This window comes from Sphaerodactylus townsendi, linkage group LG05 (genome assembly GCF_021028975.2).
Source record: "Sphaerodactylus townsendi isolate TG3544 linkage group LG05, MPM_Stown_v2.3, whole genome shotgun sequence".
Classification (NCBI taxonomy): Eukaryota; Metazoa; Chordata; class Lepidosauria; order Squamata; family Sphaerodactylidae; genus Sphaerodactylus; species Sphaerodactylus townsendi.
Genome location: NC_059429.1, coordinates 4616876 through 4643856, shown reverse-complemented (window position 1 = coordinate 4643856; position 26981 = coordinate 4616876). Strand labels below are relative to the sequence as shown.

General features: G+C 48.4%; 1 protein-coding gene across 1 annotated transcript in view; it reads left to right on the top strand.

Moving 5' to 3' along the window:
- The window catches only part of MAP2K2 (mitogen-activated protein kinase kinase 2), a 30156-nt gene extending 9663 nt beyond the window's left edge, over positions 1–20493 (top strand). Inside the window, exons 3-11 of the mRNA XM_048496488.1 lie at positions 579–725; positions 5477–5554; positions 6911–6962; positions 9195–9319; positions 9930–10143; positions 11875–11939; positions 13808–13869; positions 14966–15011; positions 16370–20493. Of these exons, the coding sequence (XP_048352445.1) occupies positions 579–725; positions 5477–5554; positions 6911–6962; positions 9195–9319; positions 9930–10143; positions 11875–11939; positions 13808–13869; positions 14966–15011; positions 16370–16480 (900 nt within the window). The 3' untranslated portion in view covers positions 16481–20493. The remainder of the gene's footprint in view (positions 1–578; positions 726–5476; positions 5555–6910; positions 6963–9194; positions 9320–9929; positions 10144–11874; positions 11940–13807; positions 13870–14965; positions 15012–16369) is intronic.
- The last annotated feature ends 6488 nt before the right edge of the window (positions 20494–26981 follow it).

The following is a 26981-nucleotide window of genomic DNA, read 5'->3' as shown; positions in this document are numbered from 1 at the left end:
CAACCTATTTCAACACTGTATTTCCTTCAACTATAATACAAGAGCTAGAGAGCCCAAGAGTTTATTTTGCCAGTCTTAAGGCTCTCTTCTTTTGCATTCACTTGGTTGGAAATTACCAGCGTCTGATGGCTTTCGGAGTGTGTAGGTGATTATTCCCCCGATCCACTTGTGTACACACTTCATATTACATGTATAATAGTACGAACTCTGAAGATTCAGCCACACACATGAAACAAGAAACATCTTAACAGTACAGCAGCATTATAGCAAAAGGACAAAAGAAGTGTGGAAAAGTTGGTGGCGTCTGGCAGTTTCAAATAAAGCTGCCAGATCAGCAGCCTTTCGAGTGTCTCCTGCCATTGGTACAAAAGCACAGAGCAAAGCTGAGCAGGTTTAACCAGGTTTTCTTCCCGGTTGTCATTCTCTCGTGACCACACTGAAACTGTGTAGCTATCCTGTGGTTTTGTTTCCGCTAATAGCTCTTCTTCGGCAGCTGTAAACGAGTGTTGCTGAGGAGTACTCCACTGGCTTTCACCTTGATGTTCTTGTGTCCCTTCCCTTCCCTTTTTTTTTTGCAGCTGATTCACTTGGAGATCAAACCTGCCATCCGAAACCAGATCATCCGTGAGCTGCAGGTGCTTCATGAGTGCAACTCCCCATACATTGTGGGTTTCTATGGCGCTTTCTACAGCGATGGGGAGATCAGCATCTGCATGGAGCACATGGTGAGGACTGGGTTCCTGTCCCCCACCTTTTCCCCCTTTCAAGATGGGACGGATAATTTGGCTGAGAGTATTCGTTGGGAATGCTGTGCCAAGCTTGACTGACTGTACATAATCTGCATGCCTGGGGCACGGCACATTTGCAAATCTTGAGTGATTCATTCAAGTGCCGTGTCCTCTGCGCTGACTCGCTGATGCCTCCCTCCTCTCTAGACACTTCCTCTCTCATGCTGCCTGCCATCTTGTCCTCGACTTCTTCACCCACTTGCTTTCCTTGTTCCTTTCGGGCTCTCATGTTACCAACTCTTACAGTTCCTTTCCCCAACACACTTCCTTGGTATCTTGGGCCCTGCTCATCTTTTAAAATACTTTCAATCCTAGGTTTTGATCGAAGGGTCTTTTAAAATGTTTTTAAGGCTTACACAGAGCTCAGAAAAATGCCTAGTCAGAGACGTAGATCCAAGGGGGAAAGGGGGGTGCGCGACGCACCAGGGGTGTGCCCCTGTGGGGGTGTGACGGGAGCGTTCTGGGGTGGGGGCGGAGGACCCACCAGTGCAGCAGGTGCTTTTCCCCCTTGCTACGGCTCTGTGCCTAGTCCATGAAAGCTTATGTTGGAATAACATCATGTTAGCACCAGTAAACTCTTGTTTTCTTGTTATTCCAACATGCCACCTCTTTTCTTTCCTTACAGTTCTCTAACATGTCACTCCATATCCTGGAATGCTTACCAGTTACCCTTCTGACTACATCTTTGTCACACCTGCACATAACCTGTTTATATACTTGTTCTTGGGCTTGGCTACATGACTGAGAGTATGGCACAATGCATCTTAGATGCTACTGTACTAAATGGCTCTTTAAGCACCTGCCCCCTGGAATGGGTGTCCCATGTTGTGATAGGCCTTAGTCCCAGCCCCTTCTTCACACCAACATACCATTCCTCAAATGGGGAGAAAATAAGGAATTGTTTTCCTCGTACTTGCACTCCTACCGTTGTATCGTCCGTTTCTCAGGCCTCAATATACTTATGAACTAGAATTTGTTTGGTAAGGACTGAGCTTTAGGAGTCTGTTGTTCCCCCAGCTCTCATATTAGCCACATGAGTATTGTGGGGTGCCTCCCTGCCCCCCACTCACACCTTTCTAGAGTTAACAGTAGCTGGAGGGATTGACACCAGTTGGTAAAACTTGCCATTGACTGGTGCAGAGCATCTATCAGGTGGGCACAGGCAAAGGATTTTAAAAAGCCCCTCTCCTCCCACCCACAGTTTTGACTCCTGATCCAAGTCGGTGTGCCCCAGCGTCAGGTTTTTTTAAGCAGCTGGAAAGATGACTGTGGGTTTTTGAGGTTTTGTCTGCTTGCCCCCTGAGGGTGAATTCGCCTGCTCACGGGGACACGGACGGAACATTTCTGCCTGAAAGCTGAAGGGGCTTGCATACAGGTTTCCAGAACATTTACATCCTGCCTTCCCATTTTGACAAAACAGTACCAAAGTCCCTTACATCTGTTATTCGGGGAAAAGAAGGGCAGTATTGCAGTGTGATGAAAATGTGAGATGCTGCAAAACTGAAATGGCTAGAGCAGAACCCAGTCACTATAGTGCTTAAAGTGATGGATTAGAATCTGATAGATCCGGATTGAGATCTCTGCTGTGCCGTGAAGTTTGTTTGGTCACCTTGGTTTAGTCACTCTTTCTCAGCCTCATCAACCTCACAGGGATGTTGTGACTAGGGAAGGCAGAACTGTGTATGTCTTGAGTTCCTTGGAGTAAGTTCGGGATACCAGTACACTAGATAGAAGCACAAGAGAACAATGCAGGGTTTGCTAGACATCAAATCATTGTCTGTGGGGAGGATATTCTACAGATAGGGCATCGCTGCAGAGAAGTTCTGCCTGATCACCATTAGTCTGAAGGGGGGGCAGCAAGATTGGGGTTTTGGAACTGAGGGTTAAGTTGGAGGTGGCAGAACTTTTGGTTCCAGCCAAGAGGATCCGTTACAGATTAGTCCATGAACAGATTTCTCTTCCAGACAAGCCTGTTGTATATGTAAGCGCAGGAACGGGCAGGGAAGGGAATGTCTCTTCTCTTTTAATACCGCTGCCACTTGCTTTTGGAATTCTGTTTGAGCCTGCCTCTCCCCCCTCTCCCCGCCACTAGCATCGTAGGAGAGATGCTGCCATCTGGTGACTTGTTAAATTGTGTTGCTTAAGCAAGGCCCAGTCTGCAACTGAGAAAAAAAAAACTGAATCAGTGGAAAACCTCTTGCCTGTAATTATCAAGTACCAGCAGAAAAGCCCATTTTAAATTAAAATAAAATGGGTTCTAGATAGGGCATGGGGGAGTGCGGGTGGCGAACTGAGCTGGCCAGTGGCAGGCCTGCCTGCCTGCCTTCTCCCACTCCCCTCCCCTGGCCGCTTCTCCCACCCCCAACTTAACTTTCGTTTCTGTTGATGGGTAAGTCTTTGCCTTGGTCTTTGGGGCAGGGAAGGGAAGGGCGGTGGAGAAATGGGGATGGTGCTGCCTGGTCCGGCAAGCATGACTCAGCTTTTGGGGTGGGAAGAGAGTGGCCGGGCCCACTTTTTGTTTGAGGTTGGTGTGGGGGGGGGGGGGGGGCAGCTGGGCCCTGTGGGGCATTGGCGGCTTACGCTGGGTGCCTCACAGGGCCCAACCAATCTTCATGGGGTGGGGGGGGGCCAGGGGCAGGAGGTTCCTGTTGGGCTATTAGCAGTCCATGGGGAACTGGTAGACAGCGAGAGGGTGAATGTGGGGATTCTTCTGGGTTCTGCCCAGCACTGATGAAGGACCTCTCGCTGGCCTTGTGCAGCATCGGCGGCTTCCCACAGATGCCCTGCAGGTCCTGGCTTGGTTGTTGAGGGGGTGGGAGGTGGGGGAAGGGGTCTTCTCCCAGGCCCTGCTCAGCATGGCAGCTTGCTTTCGATTCCCTTCAGGGCCAGCTTGGTCCTTGCGGCGGGATGGGGGGCTCCGGGCATTGCTTACTCCTGGGTTGGGCAAGGCGTGCAGGGGACTTCTTAGAATGTGAGTTGCTTACTGGCTTCCCACCAACGGGCACACAGGATTTAAGTCCAACATGCCCATTGATGGGAAGTGCATTGTCACCACGCATTCCAATCCTTAGCAGTTATGTCTAAGGCTAGTAATCCTCCTTCAGCAAATGGGAGAAAATGATGCCGGCATCAAAAGGTCGAAACGAGTATATATTCCAGTGATGGCGAACCTATGGCACGGGTGCCAGAGGTGGCACTCAGAGCCCTCTCTGTGGGCACACACAAACAGAGTTCATCATGTGGGGGGAAATCGCCCTCCCCCCCCACATACACACATCTAGGCTGGCCTGGCCCGCTGGGCTCGATTATTAGCATTAAACCTAAGACCTAGTTTTGGGGAAGCAGTGTAGGTAACCTTGTTAAGCGCTGTTAAACCCCACTGATTTTCATGCAAAGAACTAAAGCGCAATCCTTTACCTGGGAGTAAGCTCGGTTGCTGGCAATGGGGCTTGCTTCTGAGTGAACCCTCCTAGGGTCGTGATTCACCCACTGGAAGAGTTGCACAGTTGCTTCAAAGCAAAGCCACCTTCTACCAGCAAGCTTACTCCCGAGTAACGCACGCCTCAGAGCCAACCATTTTTTCTAAACTAAAACCTCAGTATTCAGGTTCAATTGCCGTGTTGGCACTTTGCGATAAACAAGTTGGTTTTGGGTTGCAATTTGGGCACTCGGTCTCAAAAAGGTTCGCCATCACTGATATATTCTGTGTGTGATTCTGCACAGGTCGGCAGAGCATTGGACTTTCTCCTGGGAAACCTGTTCACATCACTGCTTGGCCTTAAGCTCAGCCTGTAAATTTTCCCCCTTGGTTTTGTATCCAGCTTTTTAACGGCACTCCCTGATGCAGCCCACAGCAGGCCTTTCACGTATGCTGAATGATGCACTTTCAGCCAACTTCCTATGTACTTCAGTGATGATTTCCAAGAGGATTTTGCCATTTCACACAGTCCAGTTGCAGGCTGCCCTGAAGGTGGATTGAAAATGCCTTTACGTGCGAAAGCACCAGATGTTATTAAAATGCATTTTAATATTTCTTTATTTTTTCTTTTAAAAAATGAAACTTTCCATTACCATTTCAGATTGGCCTGAGGGGTAATAGAATGAAAAAGAGAGCTTTAAAATAATGAGCTCAAACCCCCCCCCCCCTCCCCGGAACAACAACTAAACAAATGAAATAACTTCACACATGTGGAGAACATCTAGTTCTTCTAAACCGGCGGCCAAGACCCCGTGTGCTGATCCTCAAGCAGTTGTGTGCAAAGGAGAAGGCCTCCTGCATTAGAACCGAGGCCACCTCTCCCCCTGTTTCCCTTGCTGGTCTTCCCAGCAGCTGCTGTTCAGAGATTCCCTGCCTCAGAACTGGGATGTCTGCATTGCCACTTTGACTAGTAGCCATTGGTTTCCATAGCATGATGTGCCACAGTGACCTTGCTGGGCTGTCTGCCACAGGCCAGTTTGTCCTCACCTGGGCTGCGCAATTGGAGGGAAAGCGGGCCAGCCAAATCAGAAGCAGGCTTGTAATGGTGCGTGCGTGTGTGCCTCCTTCCCTTTTCCTAACTTTCAGGAAACGAGCAAAGAGTGGTCAGTTGCAAGCATGTCAGCCAGAGAAGTGAGCTCTGTGAAGCAAACGGAAAACTCTCTGTGTCTATATCAGTCAGTCAGTCTTTTTCCCCCCCTTCCAAATTCAGGATGGCGGCTCTTTAGATCAAGTTTTGAAAGAAGCCAAAAGAATTCCGGAGGAGATCTTGGGGAAAGTCAGTATAGCAGTGAGTATGCTTCTGTTTTTCCGTTGTACTAAATTTTTTTTTGTTTAGTTCTGCTTTGGGAAGATTGAGGCCAGGTCTGCCAAAAAGAACGTAGACACACCTCAGTGAATTTTTTCAGACCGAGTTGCCTGTTGCTTCTGCCTCATTTGACATCCCACCAGCTTCTCCCAGGTGTTGGAGGTACTAGTCTGGGAGCTGCGTTTACACCTGCAGTACAGACCACAGTTCTCTCGTTGGTGGGAAAACTAGTGCCTTGCGTTGGTATACAGAACCCCTTCCCATGCTAAAGGGGCTTCTCGGAAATAGCAGGCATGTTGAATACTTCAAAGGACCCTTTGGTTCCATTAACACCCCTTAACTTAATTGAGTTGCTGGTTACATTACAGCCTTTCAGGTAACGTTGCATACACAGTTACCTTGAAGGTGATTTTCATGTGGGGGGGGGGGGGGAACAGTATTCCCAAGTCTGAAGTAAATGCACAAACATTTAATGGGCTGTATCCTGCTACTCTTCTCAGCTGATGGCGGTGATTTGCCCTGATGCAAGGGGCCAGAAGAAAATCCCTCTTGTGTTGCCTCCGAGGAAGGCGCTCCCATTAGCTCAGGGGTCTGCAACCTGTGGCTCTCCAGATGTTCATGGACTACAATTCCCATCAGCCCCTGCCAGCATAGGAATTGTAGTCCATGAACATCTGGAGAGCCACAGGTTGCAGACCCCTGCATTAGCTGAACAGAATGGACAGTACAACCCCGTGTCTGATCTATCCCCTTTTCTAATAGGCAAGGAGAGTTAGAGGCTCTAATTCAGAATGTCTTTCAGGGAGGGGGGCGGGTATGAAGGGTCCATTGAAAGTTACGAAGCGGCCTTGCCATTGGTCCATTTAGCTTCCCTGGCAGTGGCTCCCCAGGATCTCACACAGAGGAGAGTCTTTCACAGAGATGCAAGCCAGAATCCACTGTAGCCCTGAGCGCCACAGCCTTCCGTTCTCGCAACACGCCGGACCGTCCTAGACAGCAGAGGCAAAACCGTCCCCGGGAAAAAGCATCTGGGCCGCCTCAAGGCCATTTCACATTCCTTATGGGAAGAAGATAGAAGTAGAATTGGGGCTGGCCCAGCTAGTATGGTGGGAGGAAACCCGTAGGGCTGCAGAGAAGAAGCTGGAAAGGCTGCCCTCAGTTTGTTGCTGTGTCTTATCAGCCAACACATAGGGCAGCTTGTGTTGCTCAAAAGGTCTATATCCTTCAGAACCTGAGTCATTCCAGGCAGTTCTACCCCTGCAGCTTTCCTAGCCCCAGTCTTCCCCTGACTTCTTTTCCTCCTCATCCCCACCCCATCTCTGGTCTTCCCATCTGCAGGTTCTCCGTGGATTGGCTTACTTGCGAGAGAAACACCAGATCATGCACAGAGGTAAGGGAGCTGGGCTTCTGTTCTGTTTGTAGGGAATCCAGAACATGTCAGCAAAAATAAAATTAGGAAGTTGCTTTGCATCTGTTTACTCAACCCTGCTGTGCTCATCTCAGCCAGAATTCTGCTCAGCGTTTCTCCCCCTACCCTGCTGTTCCCAACCAGTAGCATCACAGAGGAAAGGTGAGCACAGCTATACTTTGCAGGGGGAGGGGGCAATGTTAGCATGCTCTGAGTTCCCTCCATATCCTCAGGGCTTGGAGTGATCAATAGAACAGTGGTTCTCAACCTTCCTAATGCCGCAACCCTTTAATACAGTTCCTCATGTTGTGGTGACCCCCAACCCTAACATTTATCCATTTTACAGATGGAGAACACTGATGCAGAGAGTCTTAGGCGACCCCTTTGAAAGGGTCGTTCTACCCCCAAAGGGGTCCCGACCCCCAGGTTGAGAACCACTGTCATAGAAGTACAATAATGCCAGAACCTGGGAGGAATTTTGTCCTCCTGCCCAGGAACCCTGTGCACAGAGGGAGCTTCTATTAACAGGGGTCCCCTTTTGTTTTACTGGGTGAGATTTGAAAGCGTGCAGTGGGGAGTTTGTTTCTGCAGACAAGAGCGGAAAATTTAAGCCTGCCTTATACAGGCCGGTTCATATAGCCCAGGGGCCATTCTGGCAGGGGCTGATGGGATTTGCAGTCCACGAACATCTGGAGAGCCGCAGGTTGCAGACCCCTGATATAGCCCATTACTGACTTGGGAAAGGTGCTGTGACTCATTGGCTGAGCATCTGTTTTCTCTGCGATTCAGTCCCTGGCATATCCAGCTAAAACGTGCCGAAAGATTCAACTTATATGCGAGTATATATGGTATAAGCATGGAGTAAGATTTATGCTTGGATCCTTAGTGAGGTAGCTGGAAGTCACCATATTTATATGTAGGTGGGGTTTTTTTTCCTTTTGATTTAGTATTATTATGGGGGAAGGGGGGACTAGATCAGGATCTTTTCTTTATCTTTCCATGTGTGTTCTTTTTAGATGTGTAAAATGAATAAAATTCTCATTTTTAAAAAAAGGCCTCTGATGGCACCTGGGGGCATAAAGGAGAAGGTGCTTTCATCTGTTGTTCTTAGTTGTGGTGTTTTACCTGTAACATGTGGGCTGAAAGGAAAAGCAGGATATAAAATGTTTCGATAAGCAAACACAGTGAGTCTGACACTGTGGCGCCTTCCCTTCTGTTGCATCATTTATGTCCTGCCTCTCTGTCATCAGAAAAGGTGGTGCTTAAATGGGGAGGGGAGAGTTTCTTTCCTCCAGGGACTGGCCAACCCGGAAACCACCCTCACTTCTGTAAGGTGTCTATCTCAATTGGGGGGGGGGGGGGGGGAATTAGGACTAATAAAAGGAAACACTTCTTCACACAACGTGTGATTGGTGTTTGGAATATGCTGCCACAGGAGGTGGTGATGGCCACTAACCTGGATAGCTTTAAAAGGGGCTTGGACAGATTTATGGAGGAGAAGTCGATCTCTGGCTCCCAATCTTGATCCTCCTTGATCTGAGGTTGCAAATGCTCAAGACCAGGTGCTCAAGAGCAGCAGCAGCAGAAGGCCCTTGCTTTCACCTCCTGCCTGTGAGCTCCCAAAGGCACCTGGTGGGCCACTGCGAGTAGCAGAGAGCTGGACTAGATGGACTCTGGTCTGATCCAGCAGGCTAGTTCTTATGTTCTTATGTTGGACCCGGTGAAGCACAGACAGACTATTGGCCAATCTGGCCCAGAATTTTATTAGCTCTGAGTAGCAAAAGCTTTCCAAAGTCTTCGGGCAGAAGTCTTTTCCAGATCTGTTACCTGAAGTCCTATCATGACGGGTACCAGAGATAGAAATCGGAACCTTTCTGATGCAAAGCAGGTGTTGTACCTCAGCTGTAACCTCAGTGCAACCTGGGAAGGGTTTGGAGGTCCTCTGTGCTTCTGAGACTTCATCAGAGGCATCCCTTGAGTGTTCTTCTTTGTCCCTGTAGACTAGGAACTTTGTCCACTGAGTCCAGATATGTGAGATAAAGTATCAAAGATTTGGGCTGTCAGCTAATTCCTGCATTCAGCTCCAGAGCTCGATGGATACTTGGAATATGTAGAGTCCTCATTGGGATGCTTGAATTTCTTGTTTGAGTGCCATGACATTTTCTTTTCCTTCATGTTTTGTTTTTTGTTTGTTTGTTTTGAATCCACTTGCAGATGTAAAACCATCTAACATCTTGGTGAATTCTCGAGGAGAAATTAAACTCTGTGATTTTGGAGTCAGCGGTCAGCTCATCGACTCCATGGCAAATTCCTTCGTGGGCACTCGATCCTATATGTCCGTATGTGCTTTTCCACTCTGTATTTTGGGAGTGAACTTTTCCTCTTCCAGTATGTCTTTACCCACTAGCTTGGAGGGTGGGGAAGGTGTTTTGATAGGGTTCATACTCTAACTTTTTTTCAGAATGGTTTGCATTTGTGGGTTACATTGCAGGAGAGTTTCAATGATTAGGACAGTGATGGCGAACCTTTGGCACTCCAGATGTTATGGACTACAATTCCCATTGGCCACGCTGGAAGGGGCTGATGGGAATTGTAGTCCATAACATCTGGAGTGCCAAAGGTTCGCCACCACAGGATTAGGAGCTTGCTTCTCTAGTCTCGAGCCACAAGGGACTTTTCGATACCTAGTTTTAGTTATTGGTCCTTAACAGTGTGAGAGTCTCTTCTTCTTTTCTGCTGCCACTTTGCAAGTGGTAAACTCTGCTAGCCCATAATTGTCACTCTTCCCTGGTTGTTTGTATCCAACTCGTAGAGCAGGGAAGTCTTTTGTCAGCTGAAGGGCTGTGAATTTCTTGTGCATCAACACATTCCAAGCAGCCGGTTCACTTTGTCGTCAGATGTGTTCTGTGAGATTGAATGAACTTGTGTCTTGTGTCTCCTCCCTTGCAGCCTGAACGCTTACAAGGCACTCACTATTCAGTCCAGTCGGACATCTGGAGCATGGGCCTCTCCCTGGTGGAGCTGTCGATCGGACGATATCCCATCCCCCCGCCTGATGCCAAGGAACTGGAAGCGATATTTGGCCGGCCTGTGATCGGTGGAGCGGAGGGGGAAACCCACAGCATCTCCCCGCGGCCCAGGCCCCCGGGACGTCCCATTAGCGGTAGGAGCAATTTGGTTCCTGCCATTAGAAGAAGAAGAAGAGTTTGGATTTATATCCCCCCTTTCTCTCCTGCAGGAGACTCAAAGGGGCTGACAATCTCCTTGCCCTTCCCCCCTCACAACAAACACCCTGTGAAGTGGGTGTGGCTGAGAGAGCTCCGAGAAGCTGTGACTAGCCCAAGGTCACCCAGCTGGCGTTTGTGGGAGTGTACAGGCTAATCTGAATTCCCCAGATAAGCCTCCACAGCTCAGGCGGCAGAGCTGGGAATCAAACCCGGTTCCTCCAGATTAGATACACGAGCTCTTAACCTACGCCACTGCTGCTCGATCAAACACAGGACCTTCTGCTTGATAGGCAGGTGTTGTGACTTCCCAAATAATACTCCTGTGAATGAGAGAAATATTTTGAAGCCCGCGGGTAATGGGAAGGAGGACAGTTAATTTCTGTCTGACATGGCTGCAATGAATCTTTGAAAAGGAGGTGTCATGGGAACCTGTGGAATTGTTTTCTGTTGCATCCTGAATATGTGGAGAGTGCCTTTCCCTTCTTATTGAGGTTTGTAGCCAGCCACTGTGCCATCTGGCTTCATAGATTTTCCAGGCGTAGGAGTTTAAGAGCTCGTGTATCTAATCTGGAGGAACTGGGTTTGATTCCCTGCTCTGCCACCTGAGCTGTGGAGGCTTATCTGGGGAATTCAGATTAGCCTGTGCACTCCCACACACGCCAGCTGGGTGACCTTGGGCTAGTCGCAGCTTCTCGGAGCTCTCTCAGCCGCACCTACCTCACAGGGTGTTTGTTGTGAGGGGGGAAGGGCAAGGAGATTGTCAGCCCCTTTGAGTCTCCTTACAGGAGAGAAAGGGGGGATATAAATCCAAACTCTTCTTCTTCTGAATCTCAGCAACAAGGAAGCCCTGGAAGCACCTGGTACGCATCCACAAGCCCCAACGCCACTATCGGTGGCACTGCTGGTCTGAGCCTCTAGTATCAGGGGGAGACTGCTTGGGGTACAGGGGAGTGCCACACTAGAGGGACAGATCCACGAGACCCAAGTCTCGTTTAATTGGAATCATCCTTCTAACGAGCAGCCTCCACAGGTTCTTAGTGTTGGGAGGTCATTAGAGAGGCCCGTCTGACGTGAGGCCTGTGATGGCCAAGGCAGGCCTCTCGCAGCCATATAAAGAGGCTTGCCAGGGGCTTGCTGAAGCCACCTTGGGAAAGCAAGACCCGGGCTGCACTTCAGCCTCTGCGTGACCTCACCACCGGAGATGGAGACCCTACTGCAGTGGTGGCGAACCTTTGGCACTCCAGATGTTATGGACTACAATTCCCATCAGCCCCTGCCAGCATGGCCAATTGGCTGATGGGAATTGCAGTCCATAACATCTGGAGTGCCAAAAGTTCGCCACCATGGACCTAGTGCATGTTGTGACAGAAGGGTGTGCTAATGGGGAGCTGTTAAGCTGTGTGGCTCTTGAAATCTCCCACTGCCCTTTCTCAGAGACGGCTCTCGCCTGAATTCTGCTCCGGAGAGGTTGCATATTTAGCTGCTCGGGGCAAACAGCCAATGCCTGCCGTTGTTCCAGTTTCTCTATTTTAGAAATTGGAGACAATCAGACCTTCCTCTGCGGGCCTGTTAGGACTGTAAGCTCAATTGGTTGGCTTTGTAAAATAAAAAATCTGCACATGCAACAATTCTTCTTGCCTCCCCCCCCCCCCCCTTTTGCACTGCAGGCCACGGGATGGACAGCCGGCCTGCCATGGCCATCTTTGAACTGCTGGACTACATAGTTAACGAGGTTGGTGACCTGCAGCGATTGTTTTTCAGGTGTAGGTTTCTGCTCCATAGCTTTAAAAGAATCTTGGCCGGGGGGGTGGGGGTGGGGCGATTTTGAGAAATCCAAGTATTATTCCTCATGGCTCATACTTCTCTTCCTGGCTTGCTCATCTGATCCAAATGTACCTCAGTAATGAAGCGCTCAAGCCAGGAATTGTTTTTCCCCTTCGAGCCAATCCCGTTTTGTTGCACCCCACAGTTGGACAGAGACTGTCCAGTTCTTCGTGCTGTGGGTTGCTGCTTGTTTTGTCTGGAGTTGCCTTTCAAGGGGGCACAAAAAGTGAATGAAGGGCTCTTCCCTCCAGCTTGTGATCTGGAACGCTTCGAGGCAACTGGGAGCAAAGGGAGGGGAAAGCAGTTGTGCTCGGTCAGTTGAACAGGAGTGTGAAGAGAGGAGTTTCTAGTAAACGTCCACATTTCTCGGTGGAGGGCATCTTGCAGAGGCCAAGAGGTAAAGAGCTCCAGTAATGGAGGAAGGGGATAGCGAGACTGTAAAGCAGGGGTCTTCAAACTATGGCCCTCCAGATGTTCAGACTACATTTCCCATGAGTCTTACCACTTGGCCATGCTGGCAGGGGCTGATGGGAATTGTAGTCCATGAACATCTGGAGGGCCATAGTTTGAAGACCCCTGCTGTAAAGGGAAGGCTCAGGATAGCCCAATCTCGTCAGATCTCAGAAGCAAGCATGGTCGACCCTGTTAGTATTTGGATGAGAGATGGCCAGGGAAGCCCTGGGTCCCTATGCAGAAGCAGGCAATTGCAAGCCACCTCTGAACATCTCTTGCCTTAAACCCTACAGCAGGGGTCTGCAGCCTGCAGCTCTCCAGATGTTCATGGACTACAGTTCCCATTAGCCCCTAGGTTTGGTGACATGTTGCAAATGGGAAGCTGGTTCAGCAAGGTTGCCGCTCTGTTCTGTGGGCATAAAAACCAGTGGTGTCTCCTGGCATCTTAGAGATGAACAGACTATGCCTTTTGAACGAAGGGCTCCTGACTGGTGGCGTGCTTTCCAGGCTGTGTGTGGCCGTGGTGTGGTAAACGTTGTTCCTAACTGGTTCTGGAGGGTGTTCTGGGCTGTGTGGCCATGGTCTGGTGGATTTTGTTCCTAACGTTTCACCTGCATCTGTGGCTGGCATCTTGAGAGGTGTGTCACAGAGAGAAGCATGTTGCACTTTTGAAGGAAGGGTTCCTGAACTTGCTATGTGCTGTGCTCCTAACTCGTCTTCACAGCCACGATGGTGCTTGTTGACCAAGAAGCTTGTGCTGGGTATCTTTGGGTTATTAAACTTCCCCACCAGCTGTCGGATCTTGTTCTATGGCTCCCAATCTTGATCCTCTTTGATCTGAGCTTGCAAATGCCTTAACAGTCCAGGTGCTCGGGAGCAACAGCCGCAGAAGGCCCTTGCTTTCACATCCTTCATGTGAGCTCCCAATGGCACCTGGTGGGCCACTGCGAGTAGCAGAGAGCTGGACTAGATGGACTCTGATCTGATCTAGCTGGCTTGTTCTTATATTCTTATGTTCTCATGGGGCAGCCTAGAGCCCTGGCCGCAACTTTCTAGCACGTGACTGAATGTTGTCAGGCCAGGAGGAAGTTGTCATCTTTGGAAGTCTTCGACACATGTAGCATCACGCAGTTCTTCGTCTTTTGAAGGGTGCACCAGCATTAGAGCCCAGCACTCTCCCTTCTCTGACCTCTCCCATCCCAGAATACAGATGGGGCAGGTGGTCTGCAGGGCTCCACCCACTGACCTCCACACCATGTTTCTCACTGATGATTTCCAGATCTTTGCCACACTTAACCCTTCTTCCTCCTCCCTTATTCCCAGCCTCCTCCTAAGCTGCCGAACGGGGTTTTCACTCAAGACTTCCAGGAGTTTGTAAATGAATGGTAAGGATTTGCTCTCCTCCCAGGGAAGGTCTTTGGCCCCCAGAGGCTGCCTCCACCCAGATGCGAACAGCTGCAGGAGGGCCGCTCCCCAGCCTGGGGGAGAATCAGGATCATCTTGAAGCGGCCAAGCGGCGGGGGGGGGGGGGGGGATTTCTTTTTTTCTCTCTTTCAAATGACAGAAGGTGTGCGTAAGGGATACGGGAGTGGGCCGGATAGCAAAACCTGTTTGTAGGCTAGTGCTTATTTTCAAAGCAGCTTGTTCTGTGGACCTTAGTGTGTGTATGGAGCAGCAGTGGCGTAGGAGGTTAAGAGCTCATGTATCTAATCTGGAGGAACCGGGTTTGATTCCCAGCTCTGCCGCCTGAGCTGTGGAGGCTTATCTGGGGAATTCAGATTAGCCTGTGCACTCCCACACACGCCAGCTGAGTGACCTTGGGCTAGTCACAGCTCTTCTGAGCTCTCTCAGCCCCACCCACCTCACAGGGGGTTTGTTGTGAGGGGGGAAGGGCAAGGAGATTGTAAGCCCCTTTGAGGTTCCTGCAGGAGATAAAGGAGGGATATAAATCCAAACTCTTCTTCTTCTTCTCTTCTATGGAGGGGACTGCCGTCCGCCCCTGGAAAGTGTGACCGCTGAGTGGTGGGGTTGAGTTGGGATAGTTAATGAAGAAGAGTTTGGATTTAGATCCTATAAGGAGACTCAGAGGGGCTTACAGTCTCTTTCCCCACCCCCCACTTCCAACAAACACTCTGTGAGGTGAATGAGGCTGAGAGAGCTGGGAAGAACTGTGACTAGCCCAAGGTCACCCAGCTGGCATGTGTTGGAGTGCACAAGCTAATCTGGTTCACCAGAGAAGCCTCCACAGCTCAAGTGGCAGAGCAGGGAATCAAACCTAATCTGGTCCTCCAGATTAGAGTACATCTGCTCTTAACCACTGCTGCTCACTGACAGAGTCTTGTATGACTATCTGTTGGATCCTACCCAAGTGCAGATGCCACTCCCAAGTTGGGGTGGGGGGGGGAACCTTGCAAGTGGCAACTATTAATGAACTTTTTTTTGCCTTCTAACAATAACAAAGACTTTCCCCCTCTCCTCCAGCTTAATTAAAAACCCTGCTGAACGGGCAGATCTGAAGATGCTGATGGTGAGTGACTAAGATGTTCGGGGCTGGTACAGACTCCCAGCCAAAATTGAAACTTAGAAGAAAAGCATCCTTCTACCTGGGTATCAGAGCTGAAATTGGTGCATAACTTCACAATTCTGTTGTGCTGGTTTGAGTGGTAGGGAGAATGCAAGGAGCTCCAAATGGGGCAGCTGCAGTCCTCCTGAGCTGTCTCTGAGGCTTCGGTCTGTGCCACCCCACACGTTTTAATAGCCCATGTAGATGAAGGAACCTGAAGGCCAGGTGTTGCATTACCTGTTTTTCTAGGTGCACATCTCAGGTGATGGTCACAATCCTGGGGCGCATGGTTTATGATGCACGTATGCTCAGTTGAGAGCTGTTCCTCGCAGCTCCTTCGTGTACCCTTGAGGACAAATTGAGCGGCATAGAAGAAAGCCATTCCAAATCTCCCCTCTGCCGCAGCCAGTTCTGAGCGGAACTTGTCTGAAGCCCAACAGTGGCATTTTGTTCTTTCCAGAGCTGCCAACAGTTCTGAATGTCGCCAGATTGGCCCAGCAGATGCTGGTGGTGCTGAGGCCGTTCTGTACAAAGTGAAGTCCTGGAAGATCCAGACTGTTCAAAATTGGGGGGAGGGGGAGATAGAGTGTGCAGGGGTGTATTCTTCACCCCAGCCAATATAATTTCTTTCTGGAAAGCATGTTGCAGGATGGTTTTTTATTTTTATACATATATACATACACATATATACACACACACACATATACATACACACACACACACATATAATTATACACATAACAACATTATGAAATTGAAAGTCAGGGTGGCCGATGGTGCCCAAATATCTAGTGGGTCTCTATTTTAATGGAGCAACATTGTTAGCCCTTGTGTCAAAGGAGTCTTTCCAGCAGACAGAAAATTTCTGTGAAATCCCTGTGTGGCGGGGAGAGTGTCTGCAGTTTTGAATGTTCCGTCAGGCTCTCTTTTTCCTGCCCTGCCCCTTGTAATAGCCACATCGTCATCGTCATCATCATCATCATCATCATTATTATTACTACTACTACTACTATTACTATTATTACTATTACTATTATTACTATTATTATTACTATTACTATTATTATTACTATTATTACTATCATACTTGTATACCGCCCTCCCCCGGAGGGCTCAGGGCGGTGGACAACAAGATATACAATAGAGCTCAAAATAAAATCAATAATACCAAAATTAGTTAAGTAAGTAATTATAGCTCTATATACATTAAAACCAACCCCATTAAAATGCAGCTTCCAGACATCTGTTTCCTGTGGGGGATGTTGAGGGGTTGGGGGTCCTGACCTTGTTGACGGGCGCCTTCTCTTCTCCCCCACTTCCAGAATCACACCTTCATCAAGCGCTCCGAGGTGGAAGAGGTGGATTTTGCCGGCTGGCTTTGCAGGATGCTCCGACTGAACCAGCCCAGCACTCCCACCCGCACGGCCATGTGACCGCCCCGCAGGTGGCCATCTCCCCCCCCCCCCCCCCCGGTGTGCACCTGCTTATCTGCCGTCGTCCACTGCCCTTAAGCAGAAGAACAGACCGCCCTTCTTTGCCTGGTTTCTCTTCCGTGGAGACGGCAAAGCACCAGTCCTTTTGAAAAAACCATCCACTCCTCCGGAAGCGAGAGCAGAGGCCGGCTTGCTCCGTCCCACACCCGTGTCGCTGCCCGCTCTCCTTTCTCCGGGCTGAACGCTGCTCAAAGCCTTCTGACTTGGGGGGGGGGGGGGGTTGTTGCTGTACAAGTGCTGCTGCTGCTTCTTGTTTGGTAGTGTCACCAGGTATTAGAGGGGGGCGCACGTTATCACGGTAAGCCAGTTGCTCCAGTCGTGCACTTGTTCTCTTGGGGCGGGGCGGGGGCTAGAACGGTTGGCAGTCGATTCTGCAGGCGGGTGGAAACCTTTGCATAAGGAGCGGTTGGGGCAAAGGTGGGCAGGTTACCAAACAGTGTGACTGTTTGATCAACGTTGGCAGAGGACAGGCAGGCTCCAGCCCTGTGTCTTCCTGGAGCCTGCCAGGGGAAGCGGGGGCGGGGGGGAGGATAGCAGGAGGGCAGTGAGATTCAGGAAGTCTGCTTGGTGGGTGAGAGGACAGCAGTGTGCTGCTTCTCGCCCTCTTCTCCTTCCCTGTTTTATTTTTTAAACAACTTGGTCTCTTGCACGAAAGAGAGCCTTCAATTTCATTTGTCATGTTGGGGTGTGTGGAAGATGGAGTCTGCTTGAGGGTGAAGGTGCCGCTTTTTTCTTACACACACACACACACACACCACCATGCATTCTGGGAATTGCGGTTATGATCCTGTCCTCTGCGCCGGGGGGGAGGGGGGCACATGGTACTGCCTCAGAGCCCCGTTTCCTTCCTGTTCTTGCCTTCTCAGCACTCAGCGCTACATTTCTGAAATCACGCCTACTGCTAATTTAGCAAATAGAAAGGCAGATGGGCTGAGTCGCAATTTTGGAGTAGTTGAGTGAAGGTGAGTATCTCAGCTGCAAAGTCCACGGGCTCCTCTCCCTCCAGCAGAAACCTTGCCTTCTCTCTGAAAAGGAATCCCGTGGTCCACGTGTCCTGTTTGTGGGCACGGCAGCTCCTGCCGAAGAGCAGCAGCACCTCCTGGCCTGTTCAGACGCTCCTGTCTTTTGGTGCTGCTGCTGCTGCTGCTGTGCCTCTCTCCTACGCATGCGTGATTCGGCTGTGATGCTCCTGGTCCCTTTCTCAAGCCGCAATGCCTCACAGCTCAAAGAAGGCGCTGAAGCAGGTAGAAAGTGTTTTTAGAAACATTATTACTTTCCAGAGCGGTAATGGATGCCCAAGGAGTGGCCGTTCGTGGCTTTTGAATGTGGCTAGCTTTTAACAGTGGCTGGTGTTTAGTTTCTCCTCCCCCTTCTCCCCCCCCCCCCCTGTGTCCCTGATCCTCCTTGGAGTTGATCCAGTTTAATTGCTGTGGTTCTTTTTCTCCCCCTCCACCATCCTTTGTTACGGTTTGATAACCAATAATGGCTTCTTGGAAGGGTCATCAGTAAGACCCGATCCGTTCTCCCCTGTCCATTTAAATAACAATTTTTAAGAATTCCCAGATGGATTTCTTGGATTATTCAGACATGGAATGTTCCTACCTTGTTTCTTCTTTTGGCATGTTTTTTTTTAAAAAAAAACAACAACAACACCTGGTTCCAGCTTTGGGAAAGGATAGCCAGGCAGTACCTCTCAGTTAGCCAGACTCAGTCCAGTAGGTAAAGGAAGCCATGACCAGGAAGATGAGCAAGGGTGTGTGTGTGTGGGGGGGGGGGATCTTACTCCACAGTTATTAGAACATCAAGTTGCTCATCGCAGCCTGCCTTGTTGGAGGTGAGCGCGTCAGTTGCAAACTGTAGTGAGGCACGTTCCACTCTCACGGGCAGGGGCATCAGTGGGAGTCCACATGCTGCAAGAGCTAACCTTTCCTGCAATTGCTGGCATGCCTGTTTCTGCTTGCCCCTTGCCTAGTTAGGAAACCAGCTTGGGTATGCCTACGTGGAGCATCTTGCAAAGAGGAATGGTTGTCCCATGACTCACGCAGCCGTCTTACGGGCCTGACTTGGCAGCTGCTTCCTATGGAGGCGGGAAAGCCCGTGGGCATCTCTACACCTGTACTTGGCGCAGCTGGGCATGTGGCTGCCTAAGCCTGGCGACACGACCAAAGCAGACCCGCCAGTCAGCTTTGTCTCAGGTGTGATGTCCTGGCAGAAATCTCTAGCAGGCCGGAGGTTCACGCTTTTCTGCATCTCTTCCCCCCCCCCCCCCCAATTTTGATAACTGAATGGAAGTTTTTGCCTTTATTTCCCCTCACGTCGTTGGTTTAGTTTCATCGCTGAAATGCACTCTGCAGTGGGGCGGCCCCAGAATGGCATTTGGCTCTCGGATGACAATGTGGATCAAACCTCATGCCCTTGGGTGGCTTGAAATGGTCAGAGTTCCGGTCCGCTCAGATCTGGCGTTCAAGACTGGGGATAGAGCCCCCTCTATCCCTTAAGAGCCCCAAATTTTAAAAAGTGCAGTTTGGTCTGTTACATGGAGAAGCCTGCGCACCTTTTTTCCCCTCCTTTGAATCTTTAAAAAACAGGTAGCGTCGATGTTTCCTGGCACCTGTGCGTCCCTTCCAGAGCAAGCCCTAGGCTAAAACAATCACTGGTTCTCCTGAAGCCACAAGAGAGTTGGGAACAGCGTCGTGTCCTGAATTTTCTGGAGTGGCTTCTATTTTGGGGAAGTTGCAAGCCCCCACCCCCAGCTCCCTCTGAACTTTCCCTCCGCTCGGCTCCCTCCACACACACACGCTTGCCGTCTCCTAGCAGCCGAAAGGCTGGGAACAAGCAGAACCCGCAAGCCTGTACGGTTATGAATGTTCCACCTTAGACAAAAGGGCAGTTTCCAAGGGAAAAATATCGGGGAGCTCATATTTGGGGCAGGGCAGGGAAATCTGTTCCCCCCCCCTTTTTTTAGTCCCTTTTTATGCTGCTGATTTTGTGGGTGTTGGAAGAAAATAAAAACGTAATGAACTGTGCTCTTTTTTTGTTTCCTATACATACAGTACAAGTGGCTCTACCATGGTCATCTTTTAAAGAAAACATTTGAAGGCCTTTATTTTTAACCTCGGAGTTACTCGGTTTGATGCAGTTCCTGCAGCTCCCCAGGCAGGCCTTGGCAGTCTTCATCTAGACAGTAGAGCAGCAAGTGGGAAAGGCTGGGAAGAGCTTTTGGATTTCTTTCTGTTTCTGGAGAACGTTGAGAAGTGCTTTCCTATCTTCTTGGTGGTCAGGCAGAGAAAAACGGGATGAGATTGTCTCCGGCAGGCGATTTTTGGGAAGAGGCCGGGGGGACGGGACGGGGGGGGGGGGGGGGGCAGCCTTGTGGCAGGAGAATTAGAATTTGAACTGAATTCTGCAGCTGCTTTTGGGGAGGGGGGGGGCTGGCCCAGTTCCTCGACTGCTAATAATTCTCTCTTCCCTCCCCTCTGCAGGCGTTCAGTTGTTGTCTGTCAAACGGAGTAACTCCTGAGGATTTGAATGTATAATATTCAGTGTTTGAGTTAAAAGTTGTCAATGAACCGGTGGGATCATGTGATCTAATTACTGTACTTTTTGTTGTTGTTTTGGACATAACATATGAAAAGTGAGGCTCTTGATGGGGCATGTGAGTGGGGTTATTTTATGTTTCTATGCCTCTGTTTAAATTAAAAAAGAGAATATTTACTAGGATGTTCTACAGTATAAAAGGTTCCTTGCTTTCTTTTTTGTTGTGCTTTAGGGTTTTATTTCCTTCTCTGTGTGCGTGCGTGCGTGCGTGCGTGCGTGCGTGCGTGCGTGTGCGTGTGTGTTGGGGAGAGTTTAAAGAGAATGTGGTAAGCATTATGATGGTGCAATTTTTTAAAAAAGAAAAAACTCAATATTTTCATCATGGGGAGATAAAATAAATGGCACTTTACATTAAATTGAAATGTTCGCTGTGCTTTGTCTAGCTCAGAACGGCTTACTTACCTATACCCCAATTAAGGCAGAGTCTTCACACCCCATAATTCCCTTGTGGTTGTATCTCTGAGTGGGGGAGGGGGAAATCCTGAGCCCTCCGGGGATAGGGCGGTATAGCAAGTTTAATAAATAATAATAATAATATCAGTCCCATAATGACACTTTGTGGTTTCTGAGCAGTCCCACATGGAAACTGCGCTTGCGCTGGTCAGCCACAGTAAAAATCACACACGCTTCTAGAAATTTCAGTAGGTAACGGTAGTCTAGGTTAACTAGTAAATGACTGAGGACAGATTTGAATGCAGATTCTCTTGCCTTTTCTGACACTATTCCTGTTTCTCAGACTCAAGATAGCCAAGGTACTCTTCTTTTTTCTGGATTAAAAATTGGACATATACCATATATACTCGAGTATAAGCCAACCTGGATATAAGCCGAGGCACCTAATTTTACCACAAAAAACTGGGAAAACTTATTGACTCGAGTATAAGCCTAGGGTGGGAAATGCAGCAGCTACTGGTAAATTTCAAAAATAAAAATGGATGCCAATAAAATTACATTAATTGAGGCATAAGTAGGTTTTTGAATATTTATTTCAAAGAAAAACAGTAAACTAGCTCTTTAAGTGGAAAAGAGGGTCAACAAAAAACAATATGGTATCAACAATAACTTTAAAAGTACAAAAACCTTAGCTCAGCAACCAAGCTAAAACACAAGAGTTAAAATCCTTCAAAACTGGATTCCTCCTCCTCATCGTTATGTCCAAATGTAATCCAACTTAGATTTTAAGAGGGATATTATCAGAAATGGAAAAGGAGTTCAAGTCTTTGACAGTGTGATCCCACCTTGTGACCCTTAACATTCACCAGACTTACAACAAAAGAAACTTTAAATCTGTTTTCTGTTTCATAAACAATAGTGTGCAGTATAACAATGAAATATGGCAAACCAATACAGAAACGATAATCAACATATGATAGTTCTGGCCTGCTATGCAAAACAGAGTAGCAGGGTCTCAGTCCTTTACAGTTCTCTCTAGCTGTGTCCTGTGGCACTGTTGATGGACTTGCAGCTTTGCTGTTCTTTGCTGAGCCCTCTGTCTTTATTGTCAAGCCTTCAGGGGTAGCCCTGAAATATGCAAATACAGTTCATAACAACTGAACTCTGTGAAGTTGACTGGCTACAGGCCTCTTAACAATTCTGAGGAAATGGAGCCTTTTCTTCCTTAGATGGAAAATCTGAGCTCTTTAGCTCCCCCTAATGGATCCTGGGTTACTCAAACAGCTTCAGCTATAGCTGGTGTGAGGTTAGCACAAACTAGGGCACATACAGTTGTATATAAATACCGTATATACTTGAGTATAAACTGACCCGAATATAAGCCGAGGGAGGTTTTTTCAGCATTAAAAATGTGCTGAAAAAGTCAGCTTATACATGAGTATTTATGGTACTTCATTTCTATTTCCAGAAATAGAGAATCAGAGAAGTAGTCAGAGAAAGGTACCCCTCAGTGGTTCTCCAAGGACAGGTAGACTGCCCTGGATTGGCCAGTGTCTGCACCTTGAATGGAAACAGGCACTCCTGGGTGAATGACTCATGCAGAGAAACAGCAGGCTGTTACCTCTGGAGGTGTATAACTCCTCTGGAGTGACTGAGTCACAGTCCGTGGATTTTATTTTCTGAAACTCCAGTGATCTAAAAAGTTTTTTGAAGCCTGAAAGGTCTCTGATCCCAAAAGAAACGGATTCAGAAGAACGTAAAATAAGTGTGATTCAACTCACTGTAGAAGCTTCTTGAAATTCTCTTATCAGATGGAAAGGGTTTTTTTTCTTGAAAAGACTTTTAGCTTTGGTAACTTCGAATGGTCACCCGGACTTCTGAAAATGTGCTGCTTGATAACCCCTTTGGTATGAGAACCTTCTTTCCTAATACAAACGAAGCGATTGCTGATGTTTTGAAGCCTCATCTGATATTCCTGCCTTTGGCAACACGCTGCGAGGCGTCCAGTCAAAACTGCTGGTTCCAGATCTTGAGCCATTTTCCGCAATCGTATCAGAGTACGGTGGGGAAAACTGAAGATTCACTTGTGTCCACCTTAACCCCTCCTCCTCCTCCGGAGGTGTTGCTTTGTGAGGTCTCTGGATAGAGCATTTGGTGTTCTTGCCAAACTCGAATTTCAAATGTGAAGCTGCCATTTCGCAATGTGGTCGCGGAAGGATTGTTGTATATATGGGAAAGGATGCTAATCCAGATGCCGGACAAGTATCGTTTTGGTTTTATGCAGCTTAAGACTTTGAAGAAACCACCCTTTTCTAGCTGTTGAAACGGAACAATATCAAATCCTAGGAAACAAAAGTGAAACTGGAGGGGGTGGTTTCCAAGTGTGTGGGAATCTGGTTGCATCATTCCTTGCTGCCCCCCCCCCCCCATCCATTCTCAACCAAACTTATTACTTGCATTGATCGTATATAGTTTCAGGTGGGAAAGCTGTGTGGCAGCAGAAGAACAGTTGACTCCAGTAATACTTTCAAGACCAGATTGTTAGAGTTGGAAAATGCCTGGAGATTCCAAAGGTGAGGTTTGGGGGAAGGTGGGCAGAGGAGGCACCTCAGTGGGGTACAAGGCCCCGAGAAGAAGAAGAAGAGTTTGGATTTATATCCCCCCTTTCTCTCCTGCAGGAGACTCAAAGGGGCTCACAATCTCCTTGCCCTTCCCCACTCACAACAGACACCCTGTGAGGTGGGTGGGGCTGAGAGAGCTCCCAGAAGCTGTGACTAGCCCAAGGTCACCCAGCTGGCGTGTGTGGGAGTGCACAGGCTAATCTGAATTCCCCAGATAAGCCTCCACACCTCAGGCGGCAGAGCTGGGAATCAAACCTGGTTCCTCCAGATTACATACACGAGCTCTCAACCTCCTGCGCCACTGCAGTGCTTTCTTCAGGGAAACTGATCTCTGTGACCTTGAGATCCACTGTCAGTCCAGGAGATCGCCAACCACCACCAATTGGAGGCTAGCAGCCCTAGCTTTGACTCTTCCCCTGGAAGTTTTGTTGGTATTAAAGGTGCGACGGCACTTGAATTCCGTTCCTTATCTGTGTAATGCTGTCAGTAGAAAAGCGTGCCGTCAAGTTCCGTCAACCTCCCTGCAATAACCATACTGCAGCCATTGTTTTATTGAACAGGATCACAGCGTACAGCTGCCAGCAATTCTTTGCTGGAACTAAGTTTCAAAAGCAGCATTTTTGGGTTAATATCCCTTCCCTTCTAGCCCATTCCCTCTGCACCCCAGCAAGATGAAGTTACTAGCAGTGTTCTTAAAGTGGAATCTTCAAGGCTGCACCAGAGATAAGACAGGTAAAAAAAAAATAATCGAAATGGTGCGAGCCTTTCATACCAACTGTCAATTTCATCATTTAGTTTATGATTATCCTGCTTTTCTCCCCAGCGAAAACCCAAATCAGTTCACAGAAACAAACTCACACAAAACGCTGTTTCTCAGTGTTTCTTTTTAAGCAAAAAGTAGACAAGACTTCCTGGATCTGCCTCCATTAGGTGAATCCATTTCAAGACAAGGCAACTGGCTAACAGCCTCTCTCGCCCTTCAGCTCACACCTCTGGCCATGGCCAGAGAGATACCTGCAGCAGGAGAGAAAGAAACACTTAGATGGGGATTTCAAGCCAGCCACTATCTCCCTGCAATTCCAAAGGAATTGGCCCTATTGCTATATGGCATTCATGATACTAGCAAGCCTGCAGGGGTGATGTGATTTTCTTGAGGTCATACTTAATTGAACTGCCAGCTCCTATGTTCAGATTATGGAAAGAACCATATTCCCATCGCCTAGAAACCTGCTTGCCAGTTGGAAGTTTGTTTAGAGACCCGTTCACCTTCCAGGGCTAGGTAGGTGGTGAGCAAAGACAGGGTCTTCTCTGTGGCAGCACCTCCTCTTTGTAACTTCCCCCTTCATTTGTTTACTTACCGTGTTTCCCCGAATATAAGACAGTGTCTTATATTAATTTTTGCTCCCAAAGATGTGCTATGTCTTATTTTCAGGGGATGTCTTATTTTTCTGTGTTCTGTTCGTCGGGCATGCTTCCAAACAAAAACTTTGCTACGTCTTACTTTCGGGGGATGCCTTATATTTGGCACTTCAGCAAAACCTCTACTATGTCTTATTTTTGGGGGATGTCTTATATTAGGGGAAACAGGGTAGGCTGGCTAGTTGAGGCCACGAAGACACCTTTTCGTTCATGCAGGCATTGGATTCCAGAGGAACAGCTACCCAAAAACGTTAAGGACAAATTGTTATTCTAGAGTGCTTCAAAATTAATTTTGGGGGAGTTTTGTTTCTCTCCCCCCCACACACACACTTTTTAGGTAACTTTTACTGTATAACATTTGGTGGTCTTTGTTCTCCCTGCTAGCCATTCTCATTTAAAGCACTTTGTTGTTATTTAATAGGTTAGGTGTGGAGCCAAAACTGGACTCAAGGCACAGTTTTAACAATGGAAGCAAGTAAGCAGTGGAGTCTTGTAATGGGGGGGGCGGGGGGCACTGGCCCTATGCTACTTAAGTTTGTTCAGAAATAAGCTGCCATTTAAGATGGGAAGTAGGGTTGTCAACTCCAGGTTGGGGCATTCCAGGAGATTTTGGGGGTGGAGATTGGAGAGAGTCGGGTTGGGGGAGGATACTCTGCAGAGTATAAAGCCAAACCGAACCCGCCTCCAAAGCAGCCATTTTCTCCAGACCTCCAGTCTAAAGATAAGTTTTAATTCCTTGGGGATATCAAGACCCCTTGCTACAGAGGTTAAGCTGACCCTAATGGGAATTAGGTTCATGAGTCATTACCTGTGAATTTATTCAAGATGGGGGGTGGGGCGCCAAAGTGGATTACACGAAGCTCCAAAAGGACCTGTCCAAACTGGGCGAGTGGATGTGTCAAATGAGATTCAGTGGTGGTCATGCAGAAAGGTTTAAAGTTTTGGAAAGAAATCCACGCAGAAATGCAGACAATTCTGAAAATTAAATTTGCTCTGGACACCAAGACTGTGTTATTGGGCGTATTTGCCACAACTTCACTTCACCCCAGAGCTCCCCATGGGCAGGGGCACAGTTGAACGCCAGCTATCAGGGCTCACCCCACCCGCAAACTCCACAAGAGGTTCAGGGGCAAGAAGAAGAGTTTGGATTTATATCTCCCCTTTCTCTCCTGCAGGAGACTCAAAGGGGCTGACAATCTCCTTTCCCTTCCCCCCTCACAACAAACACCCTGTGAGGTGGGTGGGGCTGAGAGAGCTCCGAGAAGCTGTGACTAGCCCAAGGTCACCCAGCTGTGGGAGTGCACAGGCTAATCTGAATTCCCCAGATAAGCCTCCACAGCTCAGGCGGCAGAGCTGGGAATCAAACCCGGTTCCTCCAGATTAGATACACGAGCTCTTAACCTCCTGCGCCACTGCTGCTCTTAACCTCATACGCCACTGCAAGGCGCAGTTGCTGGGGGGGGGGGGGGGCTGCAATGCGCCCTCACATGACCCCAGGAAGTGGCACTTGGGGCTCCAGGCCCCTTGCTACACTACTTCATAATACCAAAGAATATTCCAAAAATTTGTCCGTATTTGAGAACAGCAGCCCGAGTAGTATTTGCAACAACAAACCGAAGAATGCCCTAGCTGAAACTAAGGCAATATGCAGCAATGGCAAAATTAACTTTAAATAAGAGACCTATCAACATATTTCATTTAAATTTAATATAAAATATGCATTGTTTATATTAATCCCCTGAATAGGTGAAAAGCAGTGAAAAATAAGGTTAAAAGGAGTAAATTATTAAGAAGAAGAAGAATTTTGGACTTATATCCCCCCTTTCTCTCCTGCAGGAGACTCAAAGGGGCTGACAATCTCCTTGCCCTTCCCCCTCACAACAAACACCTTGTGAGGTTGGTGGGGCTGAGAGAGCTCCGAGAAGCTGTGACTAGCCCAAGGTCACCCAGCTGGCGGCGTGTGTGGGAGTGCACAGGCTAATCTGAATTCCCCCGATAAGCCTCCACAGCTCAGGCGGCAGAGCTGGGAATCAAACCCGGTTCCTCCAGATTAGAGTACACGAGCTCTTAACCTTCTACGCCACTGCTGCTCCATTAACATTTTTTAGGATATAAAATGTAGTGAAAATGGGTTGAAGTGGGAAAGATTAATGGATAATTATATTAAGCAAGCCAGTTTTAACTTGACAGTATGGGAGGTGAGAAATACACAAAAAATTTATAGTAGCAATGGTAATAAAATGTCAGTATTTTTATTAACCTATTTTGGATGATTGGAATCTCTTTTTAAAGTTGTCAGTATTGGAAATTGTTGTGTGTGTGTGTGTGTGTGTGTGTGTGTGTGTGTGTGTGTGTGTGTGTGTGTGTGTATGTGTATGTGTATGTATGTGTATATATATGTGTATATATAT